The 17,803-nt window shown below is 44.7% G+C and overlaps 1 protein-coding gene across 1 annotated transcript in view; it reads right to left on the bottom strand.

Annotated features, from left to right (window-relative positions):
* The window catches only part of LOC103151572 (zinc finger, SWIM-type containing 5), a 39,544-nt gene that overhangs the window by 9,756 nt on the left and 11,985 nt on the right, over window positions 1–17,803 (bottom strand). Inside the window, exons 4-13 of the mRNA XM_016681549.1 lie at window positions 9,419–9,607; window positions 8,972–9,140; window positions 7,466–7,614; window positions 5,655–5,805; window positions 4,734–4,910; window positions 4,476–4,652; window positions 3,870–4,016; window positions 3,610–3,747; window positions 1,082–1,230; window positions 5–107 (exon numbers count right to left, since the gene is read on the bottom strand). Coding sequence (XP_016537035.1) covers window positions 5–107; window positions 1,082–1,230; window positions 3,610–3,747; window positions 3,870–4,016; window positions 4,476–4,652; window positions 4,734–4,910; window positions 5,655–5,805; window positions 7,466–7,614; window positions 8,972–9,140; window positions 9,419–9,607 — 1,549 coding nt within the window. The remainder of the gene's footprint in view (window positions 1–4; window positions 108–1,081; window positions 1,231–3,609; window positions 3,748–3,869; window positions 4,017–4,475; window positions 4,653–4,733; window positions 4,911–5,654; window positions 5,806–7,465; window positions 7,615–8,971; window positions 9,141–9,418; window positions 9,608–17,803) is intronic.

Below are 17,803 nucleotides of genomic sequence, written 5' to 3'. Positions count from 1 at the left end.
GTACCCTCCAGCAGCTGCACGGCCTGCTTCCGCAGCGTCTGGACCAGGAGGTCGTCCAGCTCCAGCTCCTGCAGCTTGGAGACGATCTGCTCTTCGTTACGACACACCTGGGCCACGGCGAGAAGACAAAGTGTCGTCAAATTGTTATCTGACGAAGCAGTTAGTCGACCGATTCACTCTCAGCAGGGAACTGTAGCGCTCCTCCCCACACTTTGAGACAGATGGGATTCAACTCCAGCCAAAGATCGACACAGAGGTCCGTCTAGTGCATTTGATTGGGGTTTTAAACGTCTAAAACATTAATATTGTCGCTAATTCCAATGACATTAAGAAAGGTCTGCGGCAGCAACGTTAAACCCTCCAAAGCAGATTACCATTTGCACAAAGAAACGCTCCCCGGATTTCTTCCAGTGCGCCGAGAACTTAAGTGCTGTGACTTTCTGCTTGTTTTTCCAAGAAAAGAAAAATGCCGTGACCTTTTCTATGCTTTTTTTTGTTTTTTTTGCCTGACATTTACTTCCAGCTGATGTTAAATTATAGTGATTTGCCATCAGAGAAACACTGTCCTCAACGGGATTTTTTTTTTTTCCTTTTAAATATGCAGAGAATATATTTTTAATAAAGCACAACCAATATCAAGTGCAAAAGTAATTACCATTGATGTATTTCACGTTTTGTCATGCTATTCGTAAGCCTGTCACAGTGCCAAATTTTACTGGACGATAAATTGTCCAGATAATTATTGCGATAAACAATAATATTGTTGCGTGGAGTCCATTTTCTAGTAATATATATAAATCATGGCATAATATCACAAACTCACCCTCTCAAAAACTAGCAAACTTTCATTTTGTAAAGAACAATTAACACTGGAACTGGAAGGTATTTTAAATATCCAAAATAAAGAATGGCAACCAAAAACAATAAATAAATGACATTGGAAATCCCCCAACTCTCAGGACTTCGTCTACAATATTCAACACACTGAAGTTTGTGGCTGTGATCGCGGTAAAGCTCGAGAGGTTTTGAATACTTTTCATGAGAGCGCTGTGCATTTACTGCTAACAGATGCAAAAGTCACCTTGTCCTGGGCGTACAGTCCCTCTGGCATGATCCTCTGCTGGCCCATGCCCATCAGGGCCACCTCCAAGGCCAGAGTCAGGTAGGACTCCCCCACATCTGGACACCCCCACACGGGCACATGGTGGTAGACCGGAGGTCTAGGATCGCCTTCTTGGAGAAAACAGGGACAAGACCGAACATCCACATTGGTAACCGGTGAGAAAATCAGAGGAATACGTATTTAAAACGCTAAAAACAATGTGCTGCTTGTGTTCTGTTCAAGCTGTGTCTATGTTCAGTGTTCATTTTATTTATTTCTTTAATATATATATACATTTCAGCTCTCTAAAACAGAAAAAGGCAACGTGCTTCACCAGTTATTAGTTTTAATTAGATACCATAGAAATAACAAAAGAAACTGCTGAGACAGAAGGAGTCGCACAAAGCCCACCTGAACTCGAACCTGAGCGTTTGTAGCACATCAGCCGCACGCTTTGGCGTTACGGATTCATTATTTTTAACAAAATATGCGTATATCTTTTTAATTAAATGGGGAATAAAGCATTGTTTGTAACTTCGTTTGAGCTCGTTTGGTGAAAAGGCTGCTTACCCAGCACTGCTGCTTTATAAAGTATAAGTGAGAACAGATGCCCTGGGAGCCTCAGCTGTTGATTTGTTTTCTCCTGCTCCCCTCCGACCCCCACCGCTCTACCCCATCATTCAGCTTAAATCCCCTCTGAGCAACAGATCCCCCTAAATCCTGTTTATTCCAGGGATATGTGGGTAGGGAGCCTGTGCTGGGAGAGCGCGCATGTGGTGAGTTAGAGTGGAAAAATGGAAACAGATTTTACAGACTTTCCCCCTCTGGTACGGTCAATTTGTTTCTTCCGAATCAGCGGCTCAATAAGTTGATTTGATAAAGCTGAGGGGAGGACAGGGGGAGGAGGCGGTTTGTGATTGGACGACACAGAGGCCGAGTCTAGCCAGTGCATAAACAGATGTTTCCAGCTGTTCTCCGTTGGTTATGAAAATATGACCACGGAGCTGAAAATGAAACTAATTTGCTTCATGTTCCACACGCAGCACGTTGCCAGTGGTCAGCCAACATTGTTACCCAAAGCTTTTAAACAATAATAAAAACAAAAAACAACAACAAAAAAATAAAATAAATAAAATGCAATGGCCGCTGGTGCAAAGAGGACAAGTCAGGAAATTCAAATGGGGTTGGGTTCTGTGCATACCACACTCAAACTACAGGGGCGTGTTGAGTGCAGCCCACTCAGTTTCTATTACTTTATGGCTGCATGTAGCCTTATAGCAAACAGTCGTTAAGAGCGTTTCCACTTTAGGAAACTCTCCACGGAAATAGAGTCGTTTTCTGGTGTCGTTATTTATGCCTTTTTTTGTTTTCATAGCCTGTAATAGAGCAAAAAAAACAAACAAAAAAACCAGATTACCCAGATAAAAATGTGCTCCATAAAACTACCATGGAAAGGTAGAAAGGTTCTTATTTCGATTTTACCCAAAGCCTTATGAGGAGGGGGGGCGATTTTTACATTGAATCTTTACATGTTGTATTTTGATTAGCTTAAGCCTATAATGTCTTGAACTTGGTGGATTTCAAATCCCACTGAGACAAAAGTAGTAAAACTTTCCAAAAGTAATATTAGTTTGGAAAGACTTCAACAATTTAACAATCTAAAATAATTCAGTGTAGTTCTTTTTTTTTAAACCTCTCTTTAACCAGGCATAGAGTCGAGGTCGCTTTTTCCAAGACAGACGCCAAATGTTTAAGAGTTCGACTAATATTTCAGGACACTTTTTTTTTTATTGTCCACGACAAAATGAATGAAATAATGATTAATTACTTAACAAAAATGACACACTCCAAAGCTAAGACCGAGCCCAAGAACAAGAGAAAAAAAAAGAAAAAAAAAAAGCTTGACCGGTCTGGAGCCCTCCATCTGTGCCCTGAAAGTATTTGTAATCAGTAGTGAAGAAGAATAACTCTTGGAATCAATGGGTTTAATTTGCCTTCACTGCAACAGCAGCACAAACACATAACAGAAAGTCCAGGAGGAAAAGAGGATTCACTGTGATAATGTTTCAGCCAGCAAAGTTTCAGCACAGCATAAAAGCCAATGTATAAACCAAAGGCTGAGGAGAGACACATTTTGGTGGTACTTTCATGAACTTTGGAGGCTCAAGATGGGACAAATACAGCACTTTAGCTGAAGTCGATGTTAGCCAGGATTATTTAGCTGTACGGTTTAAAACGCAGCAGCAGCAAGGTAGTTTTAAGCAAAAAATGTGAATGTAAACCCTTGGAATATGTTGCAAGTTTTCAAGCATTAAGCATGAATTTTCCCACTGTGGGACAATAAAAGCTAGCTAACACCTAGCTAAAATGTAGAGTTTAGTTGTCCCAAGCTACAAGCTAGCTAAGAGCTAGCTAGCTCTTTTAGCCAAAACTCTCACTCTTTTAGCTAAGTGCATTTCTGTCAAGGTAAAATGAGGAAAACCAAACCATATAGTTTTTTTTAATACCTCCGGTGTCCATAGAGTTATCATCATCCATGCGGCACGTTTCTGTGAGCGTGATGAACAGACAACCGATTGGGTCTAATGGATGACCCACCCAGCCTTCCAGGTTGGTGGTGGAGGTAACATTTCTCTGGAGAAGCTCTAAAAGCAGGGACGGGGAAAAAACCAACAATAAAATAAAACAGTCAACATTAAAAAATACTGCAACGATGCTCCCGATCTAGAAAATAAACTGTGCTCCCTAATGTTTCTAATGTTCGAACCTTTCTTTTGGTGCTTGTAGATGTCCATCTGCCTCTGCTGCTGGAGGCGAAGCGTGTTGATGATGGCGACAGCCAGCCGCAGCGCTTCTCTCGTGTAGCCGTGCGATCGCAGGGCGTCGACGCGGGCGCACGCCGTCGGGACGTGGTCTGCGTGTCGGGAGAGAAACGAGGTGAGGTCAGGACAGCTTCGCAGAGTCAGGCGGCGTATACACACACACACACACACACACACACACACACACACACACAGGGTGCAGTCTCAGCAGAAAGCCGGTGTGTGCCTGATAGGTGGCTTAAGTTGCAGAATCTGACAGATCTGAGCTGGAAAGCTGCTTACTGCAGATACTGCCGCGAATATCAGCAGAATTACTGTGCGCGCGAGAGAGCGCGCGAGTGTACTGGGTCAGCTTTCAGCGAAAGTAAAGGACGTGGGTGGAACAATCACAGAGGTGCTGTCATTCAGGGAAAATACGTTTTTATTTAGCCCCCTAAATAGCAAATTGAAACTGAGATTCTCAGCATAAAGAGGAAATGAATACATAATAACTCCACGCAAAAAAAAAAGAAAAATCACAGTTTCAATGGGAATGTGGATTGAAATAGCACCTAGCCAGAGCGGCAGCCCCTGTGGGTTGAACAGCAAGCTCTCCCCTTCCCTCTGGTAGGACGGAGACATGTAGTAGTCGCTGCTGATGATCCTCTGCAGGTGGCTGTCCTGCCAGTGGAGGTCGCACGCCTCGACGGCGCGGCTGAACACCGTCCGCCTCGGTCTGGACAGAGAGTCTGACACAAACACCGACAGCGATGAGAGGCCCTGAAAAGCGCAGCTTTGAGGAAAAAGGAGGCGCGCGCGTCGGTGCAGACCTTGAGCGAGGTTGCTCTGCGGCAGGGCGTTGGTGATGTTCGGAAGCTCGCTGCCGTAGTTTCCGTCCTCCAGCGGGCAGACGTCCATGTCTCCCCACTTCTTCAGCTGCTTCAGCCAGCCGCTCTTTTCCTCGCTTTTACAGTGTGGATTCAGCACCACGCACACCCACAGCGCACCTGGGGGCAGCGGGAGAGGAGGAAGGGGGTCAGGTGTTTAGAGCCAAAGGAAATGGAAGCTCTGGAATGCAATTTCAGTCGCAATGACATATTTTATGTTTGTGGTTACAACATGGCAAAATGAGAAAAATATCAGCAGACAGGAATAGTTTCGTTATGTACAAAGACGAAGAAAACCGAACGTAGGTTTTTTTTTTTAACAATCTGAACAAAACTCTCTTTAGGTCAAATTTGATTTGGGGTTACTTTTAAGACATTATGATCAAAACAAAACAACAAAAAAAAGATGATCAGTATTTGTTTTACGCACACACCTCCCCCCCAGCTGTGCCAGCTGTCAGACGCCTGCATCCCAGAGAAAAATGATCTGACCGTCTGGCTGTTATTTCTGTCTGTGTCATGATCTCACTTGCTCACTCGGGAAGTGTTCTTATTGACCTCCTAAATGCTGAGATTGATTGCAGAGAAGTTGAGCAGCGCTATTGATCCGTAAGCCTTTATCGTTCGCTGCATGCCGAGAGCAAGAGGAGAAGCTTGGGAGGAAGAGGGTGAACAGCCGTCCACTGGGGAAAAAAAAAAAAAAACCTCCTACATTTTAACCAAACTAGGTGAATCCATATTTGTCCCGGCTGAAGGATTCTGCCTGACCTGCAGTGACCTGTGAACCCCACTATCAAGTCGCCTAAAAAAAAATCGTAAAGAAAAATGATAAATTTGCCTTCCTGGTAGTGTGTAGCCTCTTACCCAGTTCATCCCAGAGCTGCCGGCACTTGTCCGTCATCCCTGTGCCTTGCTGTCTCCACAGTGACAGTCGAGGGTCTGCCATGAATTGCTCCGTTATCAACGTTAGCATTCGAGCGCCGTTGGAGTCCCGCATCCGGAGCATCTCCCGTACCTGAAAGGATCAGCAGCTTGTGAGGAATTCACCGGGTCTGGAACAAAGTCAGCACTGTAACACGCTCTACGTTCTCCCCAACGGTAAAGTCAAAGCAGCTGTTTGAGAGCAGATGGAGGAAAAAAGCAAAACAGGAAGGCAGACGTATTCTTTTTTTTTTGTCCTTTGGTTTCAAACTATTTTCTGTTTATTTAGGCAAGTGTTTTTCTATGCTTGCCTAACATTCACTGGACGTCAGACTGCGTAGGAAACCCGACCACTGACTGAAGAAATCTTTAGTTCCTTTAAAGAAGTGAAAACGTTGAGCACTGTTTGGCAGAAAGCATGTTTAGTAATGAAAGCGATTAAAAAAAAAGTTAAAAAAGGATTGGCGAGTGTCCAACAGGAGCACAATTGAAAGGTGGATGGAAATTGTATGTTAAGATGAGAGTGAATGGAAAACACAGAACTAAGACTGTAGAAAGTCTAACAACTTTCATTGGATACTACAGAAAAGAAGTAGATTAGCACGCAAATGGAAAGCCCAGTGTTACACAAATGTTTTGGATGTGGACACAGGCCAGTGTAAGGTTCTCATTTTATAATCTGCTGTTGCACCATTTCCCATCTTTTCACACTGAAAAATTTATGTTATGTAGGTCTGCAAGTGAGGAAATTAAACAGATTTTGTGTAATTTATGTAGGGTGGAGATGCTACAGTTATATGTACCTAAGATAGAATAAACCATTAAAATGCTTGGCAGAAATGTAACATAAAATACCGGGGTTTTAAGACTGCACAAAATTTAAAAACATGATCTAATTAAAAATATTATGTGGCAATTTACATGATTCCTCAGTTTTGCAAATAACGTGTCAGCGTGTATTTGTATTAAACCAACCACGAGAAAACAAGAGTTACTTAGGTAATGCTAAAATAAGCAAACATTAGCATGTTGCTAACAGTACAAACATGACCAACTACGCCTATTAAGGAATTACATTAGCCTATAAATCAGTATTAGATAACAGTATAAAATGTCAGCAACCAGCAGCTAATTTTAACTGCTATCCTAGTAGCTCATGTACTAAATAACTTATTAGCTAAAATACTAACACTGGCAAACGTGCTAACGTTAGCATATGACTATCGACTGCACACATTGCCAAACTGAAGCTAGGTATAATGTTCATATGAACTAACACACTGCTTTTAGGTCACAAGTCATGGTAACATTAGCTAATATGTTAACGTAGCAACAATCATCTGCTGTAGTAAAGTTAGTTATGCAAGTATTACAATTTGTTTTCAAGTAAACGACAGAAATATGTAACGGCATTTATGCACTAGTTTTCCTCTGGCCTGTCGTAAATTTTAAAGTTTTCAAGACTTTAAAAGACAGTTTTTTAAAATGTTAGCATACTCTGATGACTGGTTAGCAGCCTGTGATAGTCATGAGAGTTTGCTTCCCTCTCAAATCTCACATTCTGCCAGAAAAGGTATTTCAGAAAGCATAATCAAACACACTCAAGTTGACTTAAGCTAGATGAAGCACAATATCCAAAGGACCCTCGTTGCTAGGTTTACCTTCAAGTTTTCAGGTGCAAACAATCAATCTGACAAAGCGAATTACACGGTAAATCCCATTCTAATCCACACATATGATTTGGTCACGCGAACCTTTGCAAACATGGAGTTGAGCTGCTTTCCGGAGCCGTAGTATCCTCCCTGCGACAAAAACTGTTTGACCTGCTCCCTGACTTGATCCTCGTCCAGATGCCAGCAGTTATCATCATCAATGCTGGCGCCTGCAGTCGGGTCTGGAGCACCTGAGAAGATGAACACGGACAGTGAATGACAAGCGTAGAAATCTGGAAGTACAGCGAGAAGCGCCAGCCCCGTCTTAAAGCTGGTGTTAGTAGAATAAAGTGTATATTTTACATGGATATGTTCTGTTCTTAATTCTAAGCTCAAATTGACCAAAGGAGCTGTTTACAGCATGAAAAAAAACTGGACTCGTAAAATCTTCAACTTAATACAGACACTTCTTTCAAGATGCAATCGCACAACGCTAATGAAAAGTCTCAACTCTGCGTTTCTTTTCACTCTTTTTGGCAAAACCTTACAGTGCACCTACATTCCAGATAAGAAATGCTGCTCGACTTGGGGCCAAATTTATTTTTTCTTCTGGCTGTGTGTGTCTCTGTGTGTCTGAGTAGCACTGCGGAGAAATGTAGATGTGCTCCAGTGGGGGGGTTGGAGGCAGGATGCTTTGATCTCGCAGGAAGCGAGTTGAGGAAAACCCAGGGACGGGTTTCCAAACCGGCCGGGAGAGCGCAGCAGCAAACAAGCAACGCTCCTCCATCAAAGGCGCCCTCGCTTCTGGACTGCCTGAACTCCAACCCCCATGATCCCTCTTGTCAAACACCGGACAGGAAGCGCAGCGTGGGGCTTCCTGGATGCAAGCGTTGGAGAATGTCAACATTTAGCGAGCAGGATGAAACGGAGACGGAGATAAAGACTTTTGTTTGGTGAAAGGATGCGTCTGGTTTGTTGTCGTTCCCGAGACGCGGAGCTGCTACGGCTCTCAGCTTCTGTTTAATCTCAATCCTTTCTCCGACCCTTTCATCTTTCCTCTCCCCTCATCTGCTTTCTCCCGTTTCCCAGAAAGCCTTTCCCTCGGTCTCTATCACCCCCGTCAGCATCCTCTTTCCTTCTTCCCACGTCTTTGCCTGTGTCGTCTCCAGCGTCCATTTCATCAATCAAGTCCCTTTCCCTGTGATTTATCCAACCTGCCTCTGTCGGTGGGAGGCGTGGAGGGGGTAGGTGGCGGCTGCAAAGATGAAACTGAGAAATCAAATGAGGCATTTGAAGCCCCGGCTTGCTGCGCCACCAGAGTAATCAGGTGCCTGGACATGTGGCAGCCCGTGGGCTAGCAAGAAGCTTTTTTTCCCTCCGTAAGTCGGTCGTCTTTCATGTCTGGCCTGTAACTGTGGAGATACCTCTGCAGAGCCGATGGTTTGGACCGCCACAGAGGAACTACTTCACTGCAAGGATTTGGAAAAGCGTTGTACTTCTGCACCGGCTGTCGCCCGACGGATTCAGTCCGAAAGCGAGACGGCGAAGAAGTTGTCCAAAGAGACGACTTCAGATAGAGTTTGAAAGGAGGCAGATGGGGAGTCTCACCGTGAACCTGGTTGATCTCGGAGTTGGAGGAGAGGATCTCGTCGGCCAGTTTCTGCGCCGTGGGCAGAACCTCAGTGTGGTGGGCAGTGATCAGATACTGGACCAGCTTCTGCAGCTGATCTCTGTTCATCTGGAACAGAGTTTCTGATATGGGCAACCGGAGCTTCACCTGCAAAACAAAACAAAACACAGAAAAGTCAAAAGGTTTGACAGAGAAATTATGTTTTTTTTTATGTGAAAAACCAAGACGGCGTGGTGTACAGTGAAGAAGATAGTCATTTAAAGTTAAATAGAGCTGAATGCAAATGAAACTCTTCATCTTTCCCCCTTTAAAATTTCGGTGCACTTTGTGTCGGTCAATCACATTAAACAAATTCAACTTTGAGGTCACAAGGGAAACTCCGGTAAGTCGCCGTCCGTCCGCGCCCTACGTCTTCGACTTCCTACCTGCTCAGGCTTGCGGATCCTGTAGAGAGAGAGCGCGACCACATGTGCGCAGTAGAAAATGTCCCGGTTCCCGCAGCCACAGGTGACCGAGGTGATCTTGCATCGATCGAAGCTGATTGCCACCTTGTGGGTCACCTCCGGTTCCGAGGCTGTGGCCGGCTCGGTCACAGTGCCGCTCAGGTGAAACCCTAGAAGACACAGGGAGGAGGCAAGGGCGAACCGTGAGACACTTTTCCTACTTTCCACAATGCAGACAATTGAAAGTCCAAAGAAGGCAAGAAAAAAGTAAAACAGGGTAATCAGAGATCTACAACCACGGACCATCGGACCAAAACAAACTTCGTGAAGACGCTGTGCCAACAAGGCGCTGTGCCGGTACCGTTTGCCTCGTCTGACGAAGCATTTGTGCCCTTTAGAGAAAAGGGCTTTGAAAGGGTGGGATGAGTTTTAAATCGGACACACATTCAGTTCCCCGGTGGGTAAAGATGGCCGGCTAAATAAATTAACTTTAATTCTGTTTTGCACGGTTAATCTTTAGGGCCGCTTCGCACACCAAGCTGACCATTTACTCTAGTCCTCTGCTGGGCTCCTCTTCCGCAGCTAATGGACAGTGTTTCACAACACTTTGCACTAAATCAGGCATAATTGGCTGTACTTAACCAGCTGTTAACCAATTTCAAAAACAGCTGGATGGAGTTGTTTTCCTACTGAATGTTTTGCTTTTTAACCAGTCAGTATCCCAGCTCAGTGTCAGCGATCGTCTAGGAAATTGTAACTCTGAAGTGATGTAAAATGCATGATCAAGTAATATTTTACTTGATATTACAAGAAGGTTAAATGGTTTTAAAGGGTTAAAGGGTTTTAACCTTCTTGGACGCTAAATGTTTAGCAAACTCGATAACCCGAGATCTGTATATCGCAGAAGAGGCGAACTGTGGGGTACCACAGGGCTCTGACCTGCGGTTCTACCAAATCAAAGGTTATCTGTAACACATTTTCCAATCAGAACACCTTCTTCCACCATCGACGTGTCTTCCTGCAACTTTAAAGACTAAAGGATATCAGGCAGACTGCATCAGCAGGAGAAATGTATCTTTTATGCCCAAGCAGGTTTTTCTGTGATTCCCACTGCTGTCCAGGTCACGTGTGTTAAGTTAACCATTTGTTTCTAGTCCCTGAGTTGGTGGACTGACGACACAGAGCACACCCTGCCTTTCCCCCCACTGAACGATGAGAAAAGCCTACAGAGCCCACTGTGACCCTGAAAGCATCATGGGCACGGAAAAAACAACAAGCGCCTCATTGTCTGCTGACAAAATTTGGAACTGACTGGCATTTGATGACAAATCTTGAAGGAAAAAAAAAAAACTCGTACCACCTACTAAGCTGACCTTTTGTAGCTCTAGTTCTAAAAGGGATTATTGTGACAAGAAAGGACAAACTGAGCAAAGAATACAGTACAGAACGGAACAAGAAGCAGGCAGGAAAAGAAGTGTGAATGAAGGAACGGAGGATGAAGCGGGATAAGACGGGAGGAGAAACAGAGGAGCACAAAGGAGGAGTTGAGGAGGGAAGTAAAAGTATCAGTTATGCCATACCATCCAACTGTGACAGGTCAATTATTTACGAGGCGAGGAGTGTGCGTGACAAAACTGATTACCAAATCCAACCTAAAACCCAAGCTCACTACTGTTTCCCCAGCTAAAAAAGAGAGGAGACAAAAACACACAAAGTTAAGTATATCAAGACCACCAAAAAGCAAACACAAACGCGTCTTCGGCAAAGGAAAGGCGCAGATCTAAAGCTCGCTGACTTAGTCCCACATGCTCTGACACAGTCATTAATACGTCCGCTCTATTGTGTTCTGTAATTTCGTGGCACGGCTGCCTAATAGGCATGTTTCAATCCATCTCCGAAGCAGAATCCAAAAACAAAATATTTTGTTTTAGCGCAGGGTCCAATCTACAGCAAAATGCTTTGAATTATACAAAAACGTTCAAGAGGTGAGATTGTTCAGGAGATCTGTTGGCAAAGTCTTTGGGGTCCCAACCCCAAAGATCCTGCCCTCATGGTGAGAAATTTTCACACGCAAGCAATCAGGCAGAGGAACGGGCGTCTGCAGCGCGCAGGAAACAGGACGTGATTCAGCACGGCGTGGAGCGGAGCCACGAGCGCGAGCGGCCGAAGGAACAAGCGGATCAGCAGAAATGAGCCTTTGGAGTTCCTGGATTGCATTTAACTGCATGTTTGTGCCTTTTCAGTATTTTCCACAAAGGTCTATTTTTAAGCCTGGCTTGTGTAAAAAAGCATCTGAACAGACGAGCGCCTTGACATGCCAACACAACGCGGCGCCAAGGAAACCACACGCATGCCAGTGAGTGATCTGTGGGTTGACACACTAACACAATGACCTGACACAGACATCTAGGTCGCTCTTAGAAGTGACACACCTCGTGTTGTTTGATTTACCTTCTTGTAAGGTTTCTAAACTTTTTGTGTCTCGGACTCAAGTTTCCAGAGTTCTAGCCCTATTCATATATATATATATATAACATCTAATTTAAAGCATCTAGACCCTTACTTTGACTGTAATTCTCAAATGGCTCCCAATATTTCAAAATCCCGCATGACCACGAGGTTGAAAGCTTAAACAGAAAGTCTAGACCAACACTGCAAATGTAAAAGTAGCAACCTGAGTGATTCCCAGACATACCTCCATACCTCTAGCTGTTACCGATACTGGAAATGACAAGCCTGGATTCTTTCCACAGTAACCACTTCCACACCAAAGAGCAATCTGACCTAGTAGTGATTACATGTCTAGTCTTGAGTTTGCTCTCCAAAAAGAAAAAAAGAAACAAATAACTCGATCCAGGTAACCGGGCAATGTCTGCTGTGAATCTATACCTTGGTTTGTCAATACTTATGACAAACCAAGAAACCCCTCGTTTTGAACAACTGTACGCTGCTGACCAAGACAATATGCACACAACAAGACATCTGAGCGTGAGGAACAGACTGCAAAAAGGGAGAAAGAGAGGCTGGTGCGTCTGCCGGTGATAGACACAAGGAGTCCTCCAAAGTGTTACGACCTCCCACTGAGTCCTCCTGCTCAAACACTCTGTGTTGCAGCACGGTAACTGTTGTAAAATGTCAGACATTGGCTTTCCAATTCTCTCCTGCTTTTTGACATGCACACTCTCAGAGCTGGTTTGCGCCAACCATTTGCCCAAAGTGTCCCCAAATTTGATCTCACTCAAATCAGCGCCGCAGAGAGCCGAAGAGGAAGCAGAAATCAAGAAAGTGCATTCTTTAAAGCTCAGATCTGAAAGCTGCCACCTTCACTCACAGCAGTCTGAATTACATCCTGCCAGCCATCAGCCACTTTCTGCACTCGTCTCCGGATCCCCTGCTTCTGCCCCCAACGGAGGAGTTTGTGAAGTTCAGCCGTCCAGGTGACGGTCAGCGTCAGAGTCATTCCCGCAGCCGACGGCGCCCCGCACTCGTGCGCCTTCGGATCCGTGGACCCCGTCTCTTTCCGCCTGCGTCTCCTAGGTGAACGCCCATTGTTGCTCGGGCCACCGGGATGGATGCAATGGTGACACCGCTGCTCTTTTCACTTTCAATCAAGTCTAAAATGGCTCACTCACAGTTCACAGTCCGTCTGTCTGGCACCTCTCCCCTATGGCTCGGCCACTTCTCCACATAAAGGGAAACCTCATCCCTGCAGGCTTTAATTAGCCGGGTTAGTTAGCGGTTTCGGGGGATTCGCACCTCTGCAGAGGCGGCGAGACCAATCCTGGCAGATCATAAGACGCTCTTAAACCCTGATTGCCTTGCCTTTTTCTTTTTTTACATTTTGATATACTTGTTTGTTAAAACTGGCGGGTTGGAGTTTTCTTTTGGGTCCTGAAAGTCATCAGAGAGCTCTGGTTTTCGAGCTGGGCGTCTTGTATCAACTGCTGTCCTGATTGGCAGGTTGCTCCGTTTTAGCAGCAGCCACCTACCCAGGAGTTTCATTTATAGCACAAATACGAGAGGAGAAACAATCCTCTCATCAGGCGTCAGGCAAGAAATCAAAACGTATTTCCTGTCATCTTTTTTGCCTTCATCACAGGCTAAAAGACTTTTAAAGCTAGAGGGATGTGATTAGCCTAATTATTTATATATATATAGATATATAAAAACAATATTAGCAGAGTACTCCAATCACCGTTGCTGTGATTATGACCCATAAGAGTAGGGCTGTGTCTCTTAACCTTGTGTTATTCCTTTCATCGAACGCAGCTCTTGTGTGTGCGTGTGTGTGTGTGTGTGCGCGTGTGTGTGTCAAAGCAGAGGTAGACAGCGTGTCTTCAGCAGATGGGGAAGCAATGACACTTGATAATAAAAGACGCATCAGACAGTCTGAGGGAACATGTGCGCACACACACACACACACACACACGGGCGTACACACACTTAGGCACAAAAACAAAAAAAACACACGATAAACAAAACAACCTTTTCAAGAGCTTGTCTGCTTTTGTTCTTAATGCCACAGCGAACATAAAGAAGGGACGGTGCCGACTGTAGTCAGTGATATTCACAGTAGATATCGCTAATCTCTTTCTCTATTTCTCTCTCTCACACACACACGCACACATTTTGGTTGGGCAAAACAGATGAATTTCTAACAAAGATGAATTAGGGGTGTGATGTGTGCAAACTGGGAGGGATGCCAAGTACAACGATCTGGCCTAATCCTGAGGGAAGAGAAATAGAAAGAGGAGGGAAGAAAAAAAAACACGCAGGGCCCTTTGGTGTGTTTGTGTGTTTAATCTGCTCTGAATACAGGTAGGCAGGCCACCCTTGCAAAAACCACACACACACACACACACACACACACACAATCTGCCACCGGCGCTGACATTGTCAATACTGACAACAGGGGTGTGCATGTTTGTGGTCGCTCGTGCTCTTTATATTTAGAGCAGCCTGAATTCAGAGAGAATCCACATTCTGATGTGTTTCATTGAAAGCGGAAACAAAGAACCGCGGCGGTTTCTCGTGTGTCAAATAAGCAAAGTGTGATTTTTCGCATCGGACAGAGTGATTGGTGCGTGGGAGAAACCAACAACGGGCTTCGAGTTACAGGACAGGCAGCTATTGTGCATCCTTCTATTGTAATTAAATATATATACACATGCATACGCGCTCCTGTCTCTTTCCTCCCCGTTTGTACGCCATCTGTCACTCGCCAACAGCTCCGCCCACACAGAGGCTCCCGTCGGCCAATCAGGAGGAGGAGGAGAGCTCCCCACACTCGTAGACCATTAACCCCTAATCAGCTGGGGAGGGGAGGGGGGAGAAAGAGCCGGGCGGAGAGCCAGAGCTCGTGTGCACGCTCGCACACAAAGACCATCTACGGCTTCTCTTATTCAAGCAAAAGCTTAAACGCAAGCAGACAGGCAAGCCCCGCCCACCTCTCCCCGCCCCCTCTGGACTTTAATGCTATGCGAGAGAGCGGCTCTGATTCCATTCAGCTAATTTTCACCCAGCTCCGTGCCCACACTTGCACCCAAAAGCCTATCCTTTCGTTTTGGTGCCCATGCGGGAATCGTTTTATTCCCCCCAGTTTAATAGACGATGTGCAAATCCATAAAGAGTCGACGCCAAATGGTACAGTTTAGCATTTCAGGGTGTCCTACTAATGCTTGCTTGTAAAGGATCAGATGCAAAATGCTGCTAAAAGCATTAGGGTGTTGAGGTTTTGTGCCTGCAGAAGCCAAAATATGCAGTTTTGTGAAAGTACAATATCATCTGCATATACAGATATCCTCCACCAATCTTTTTCACGTTTGTCGGCGTTGCTGTGCACATATTTCCCGCACAGTCAACCTTAATCTTTTCTTACTAAATGCACTTCATATCTCAATGTTAATCTGTAGCACAAGGGGTTTTCTTTTTGTAAACAAAACCTGGAACACGGTGGGGAGGCAGTAGAGCGGCACACGAAATCAATCTGTGAAATATCACAATCAAATATGTCTACTTGGACTGTATTATTTCAAGTGTTACACACGCAAGGTCTTCATGCCAATAATATATCTGGGCAAATGGATGGAACTTAGTTGCCCTTCATATCTGGAAGGGCAACTAACGTATCAGTGCTAAATTTGTCACTTTAGCACTGATAAGTTTCAGTGCTAAACCTTGAGAAGAACTGCGTGGACAGAGTGATAAAAGGAAAGAAATATAAGAGGCAGGGATATTTAGATTGATTATACTGATATCACAGTTTTCAGCAAAAGCAAGTTTTACCTACATCAGGCATCCTGGACGGTTCTGATGTCTAGTTTTCTTCTAGGTTAGATCTTCAGGTTCAAACAGAGGTTGCGACTTTGAAGCCAAGAGAAAATGAAAGAATCACAAGATCATCTCCATTTACTAATCCATTTTTATGGATAAAACTCTTAGGCTTTTTGTGGATTCATTTATAGGTTGAAGATGGTGAGATTTATTAGTTTTGATTAAACTACTCAACACTGAAAGGGGACAGTTGTTACTAATCGATATTTAGTTTGAAATGTTTTTTTTTTCTTTGCTCAAACCTTTTCAGTGCCATGTAACTGCACGAAAACTGCGCATTCAGTCGCAGATACAAAGAGAGACGTACGCGCCAACAATCTTCCACTGCCACCCACAAACCCATCGCCACTTCACGCCAACGGGCCCCCTGTGGTCTGAACATTTCTCACCCGGCTCTGCCATCCAAGCCTGCGACGCGACACAGCACACACACACACACACACACGCTGCCGCTTGTTACTTTTGCGAACAATCTGCATCTCAGCAGAAATACAACCGGCCCAAAAAAAAAAAAATAGAAGAAAAAAAAAACAAAACTCGCTGTCGATTTCTTTTCCTCCTTAATCTCACTTCCTCCTTTCCAAAAGCAGCCGAGGCTTCATCCTCCTCCAGCAGCCAACACATCCCTCGCAGCCTGTGGCCCTTCCCATCTCCCATCTGTTCTGACAGCTCCAAGGTTAACACAGCACCCCCCCTACACACACACACACACACACACACACACCCTTTGCACACACAGACACCCACTTGGCCCTGTATTCAATCAGCCGTCTATCTCGGCGCAGCAGACACTGCATGTGCACACACACACACACACACACAAAGTGCACTGACTCTTCTCCCCTTTGCCTATCCATCTATCCATCCATCCTTCCAGCGGTGTTTGCTGATGCGATAACAGCTGATTGATTCATTTGTGATTTCCCAGCAGCTCTGTCCCAAACACAAGCTCACTGACAACGACAACAACAAAATAAATAAATAAATAAATAAATAAATAAATAAAGGAAAACGAAATCCTTGCGAACCGCCGGGACTCATTTGTCATGATTACACTGAATTGATTCCCTGATTTGCTCCATTCTTTGCGGACGGCGAGGCGAGAAGGGAACGAGACGGCGAAAGAGGAAGCGCGAGAAACGGCTGAGGGAGAAAGGTTTAATCAAGTCCCTTTCAGCTGATGTGTCACTGTGAAAACAACCAGAAGCAGGAAAAAGAAAAAAAAAATTAAACTGACGGAGCTGGCGCAGGTGAAAAATCAGCTGACGCGTCTCGTCTCGAATCTTTGACCTGATTGAGCAAATGGGTTTGGGGGAGGGAGCAGGAGGAGGGGGGAGAAAAACGTCCTGAAAAACTCAAGAATTGAGCAAAATGCATTTAAGTCATTCAGAGAGCGAAGGAAGGTGTTTGGGGAAAGCAGATTACTCCGACAGAACGTTTCAGTTCATTAAAAAAATGACAAAGAAAGGTAAAGACGGCGCCAGAACCAACAAAATAATCAGAATGAGGAACGACACGGTACAGTTCTTGAAAACCTGTTCCTCTTCCACAAACAAAAAGCATCTTTGTCGTGGGTAAAGACTGCATTCATGGATACATCTGGGCGAATGGATGGAACTTGGCTGCCCTTCAGGGGGGACAAAAAACGGCATCCTTCACTGAATGGCCTTAAAAATCACACTTTGTCTGTTAAATCTAAAATCTGAAAGCAACCCCTGTTAAAGTTTTGTCTGCATATTGCTTGTCTTCAAGCACTACTCTGGCTCATACGTGCCTTTGTGGGATGTGTGCAACACTAGAGCGAAGGTTACACTTTGAGCAGAGGAAAGAAAAAAGAAAAAAAAAAGAAAAAGCCATAATTTTTTACCTTTCAGGTAAAAATTGAGAGAGAGAACCAAAAGCTTCTTGAAAAATGCCAAGAGCAGAAGTATTCATACAGAAACACAAATAAAAGCCCTCGCCCGCTTTGTGGAGGATGCAAAGCTTGAAGTGGACCTCGGGTGAATCAGACTTGAAGGACCTTGGTGTGTGTGT

Source organism: Poecilia formosa, unplaced genomic scaffold, assembly GCF_000485575.1.
Source record: "Poecilia formosa unplaced genomic scaffold, Poecilia_formosa-5.1.2 Scaffold285, whole genome shotgun sequence".
Classification (NCBI taxonomy): domain Eukaryota; kingdom Metazoa; phylum Chordata; class Actinopteri; order Cyprinodontiformes; family Poeciliidae; genus Poecilia; species Poecilia formosa.
Note: the sequence above shows the minus strand (reverse complement) of the source record. Positions and strands in the feature narration are given on the sequence as shown.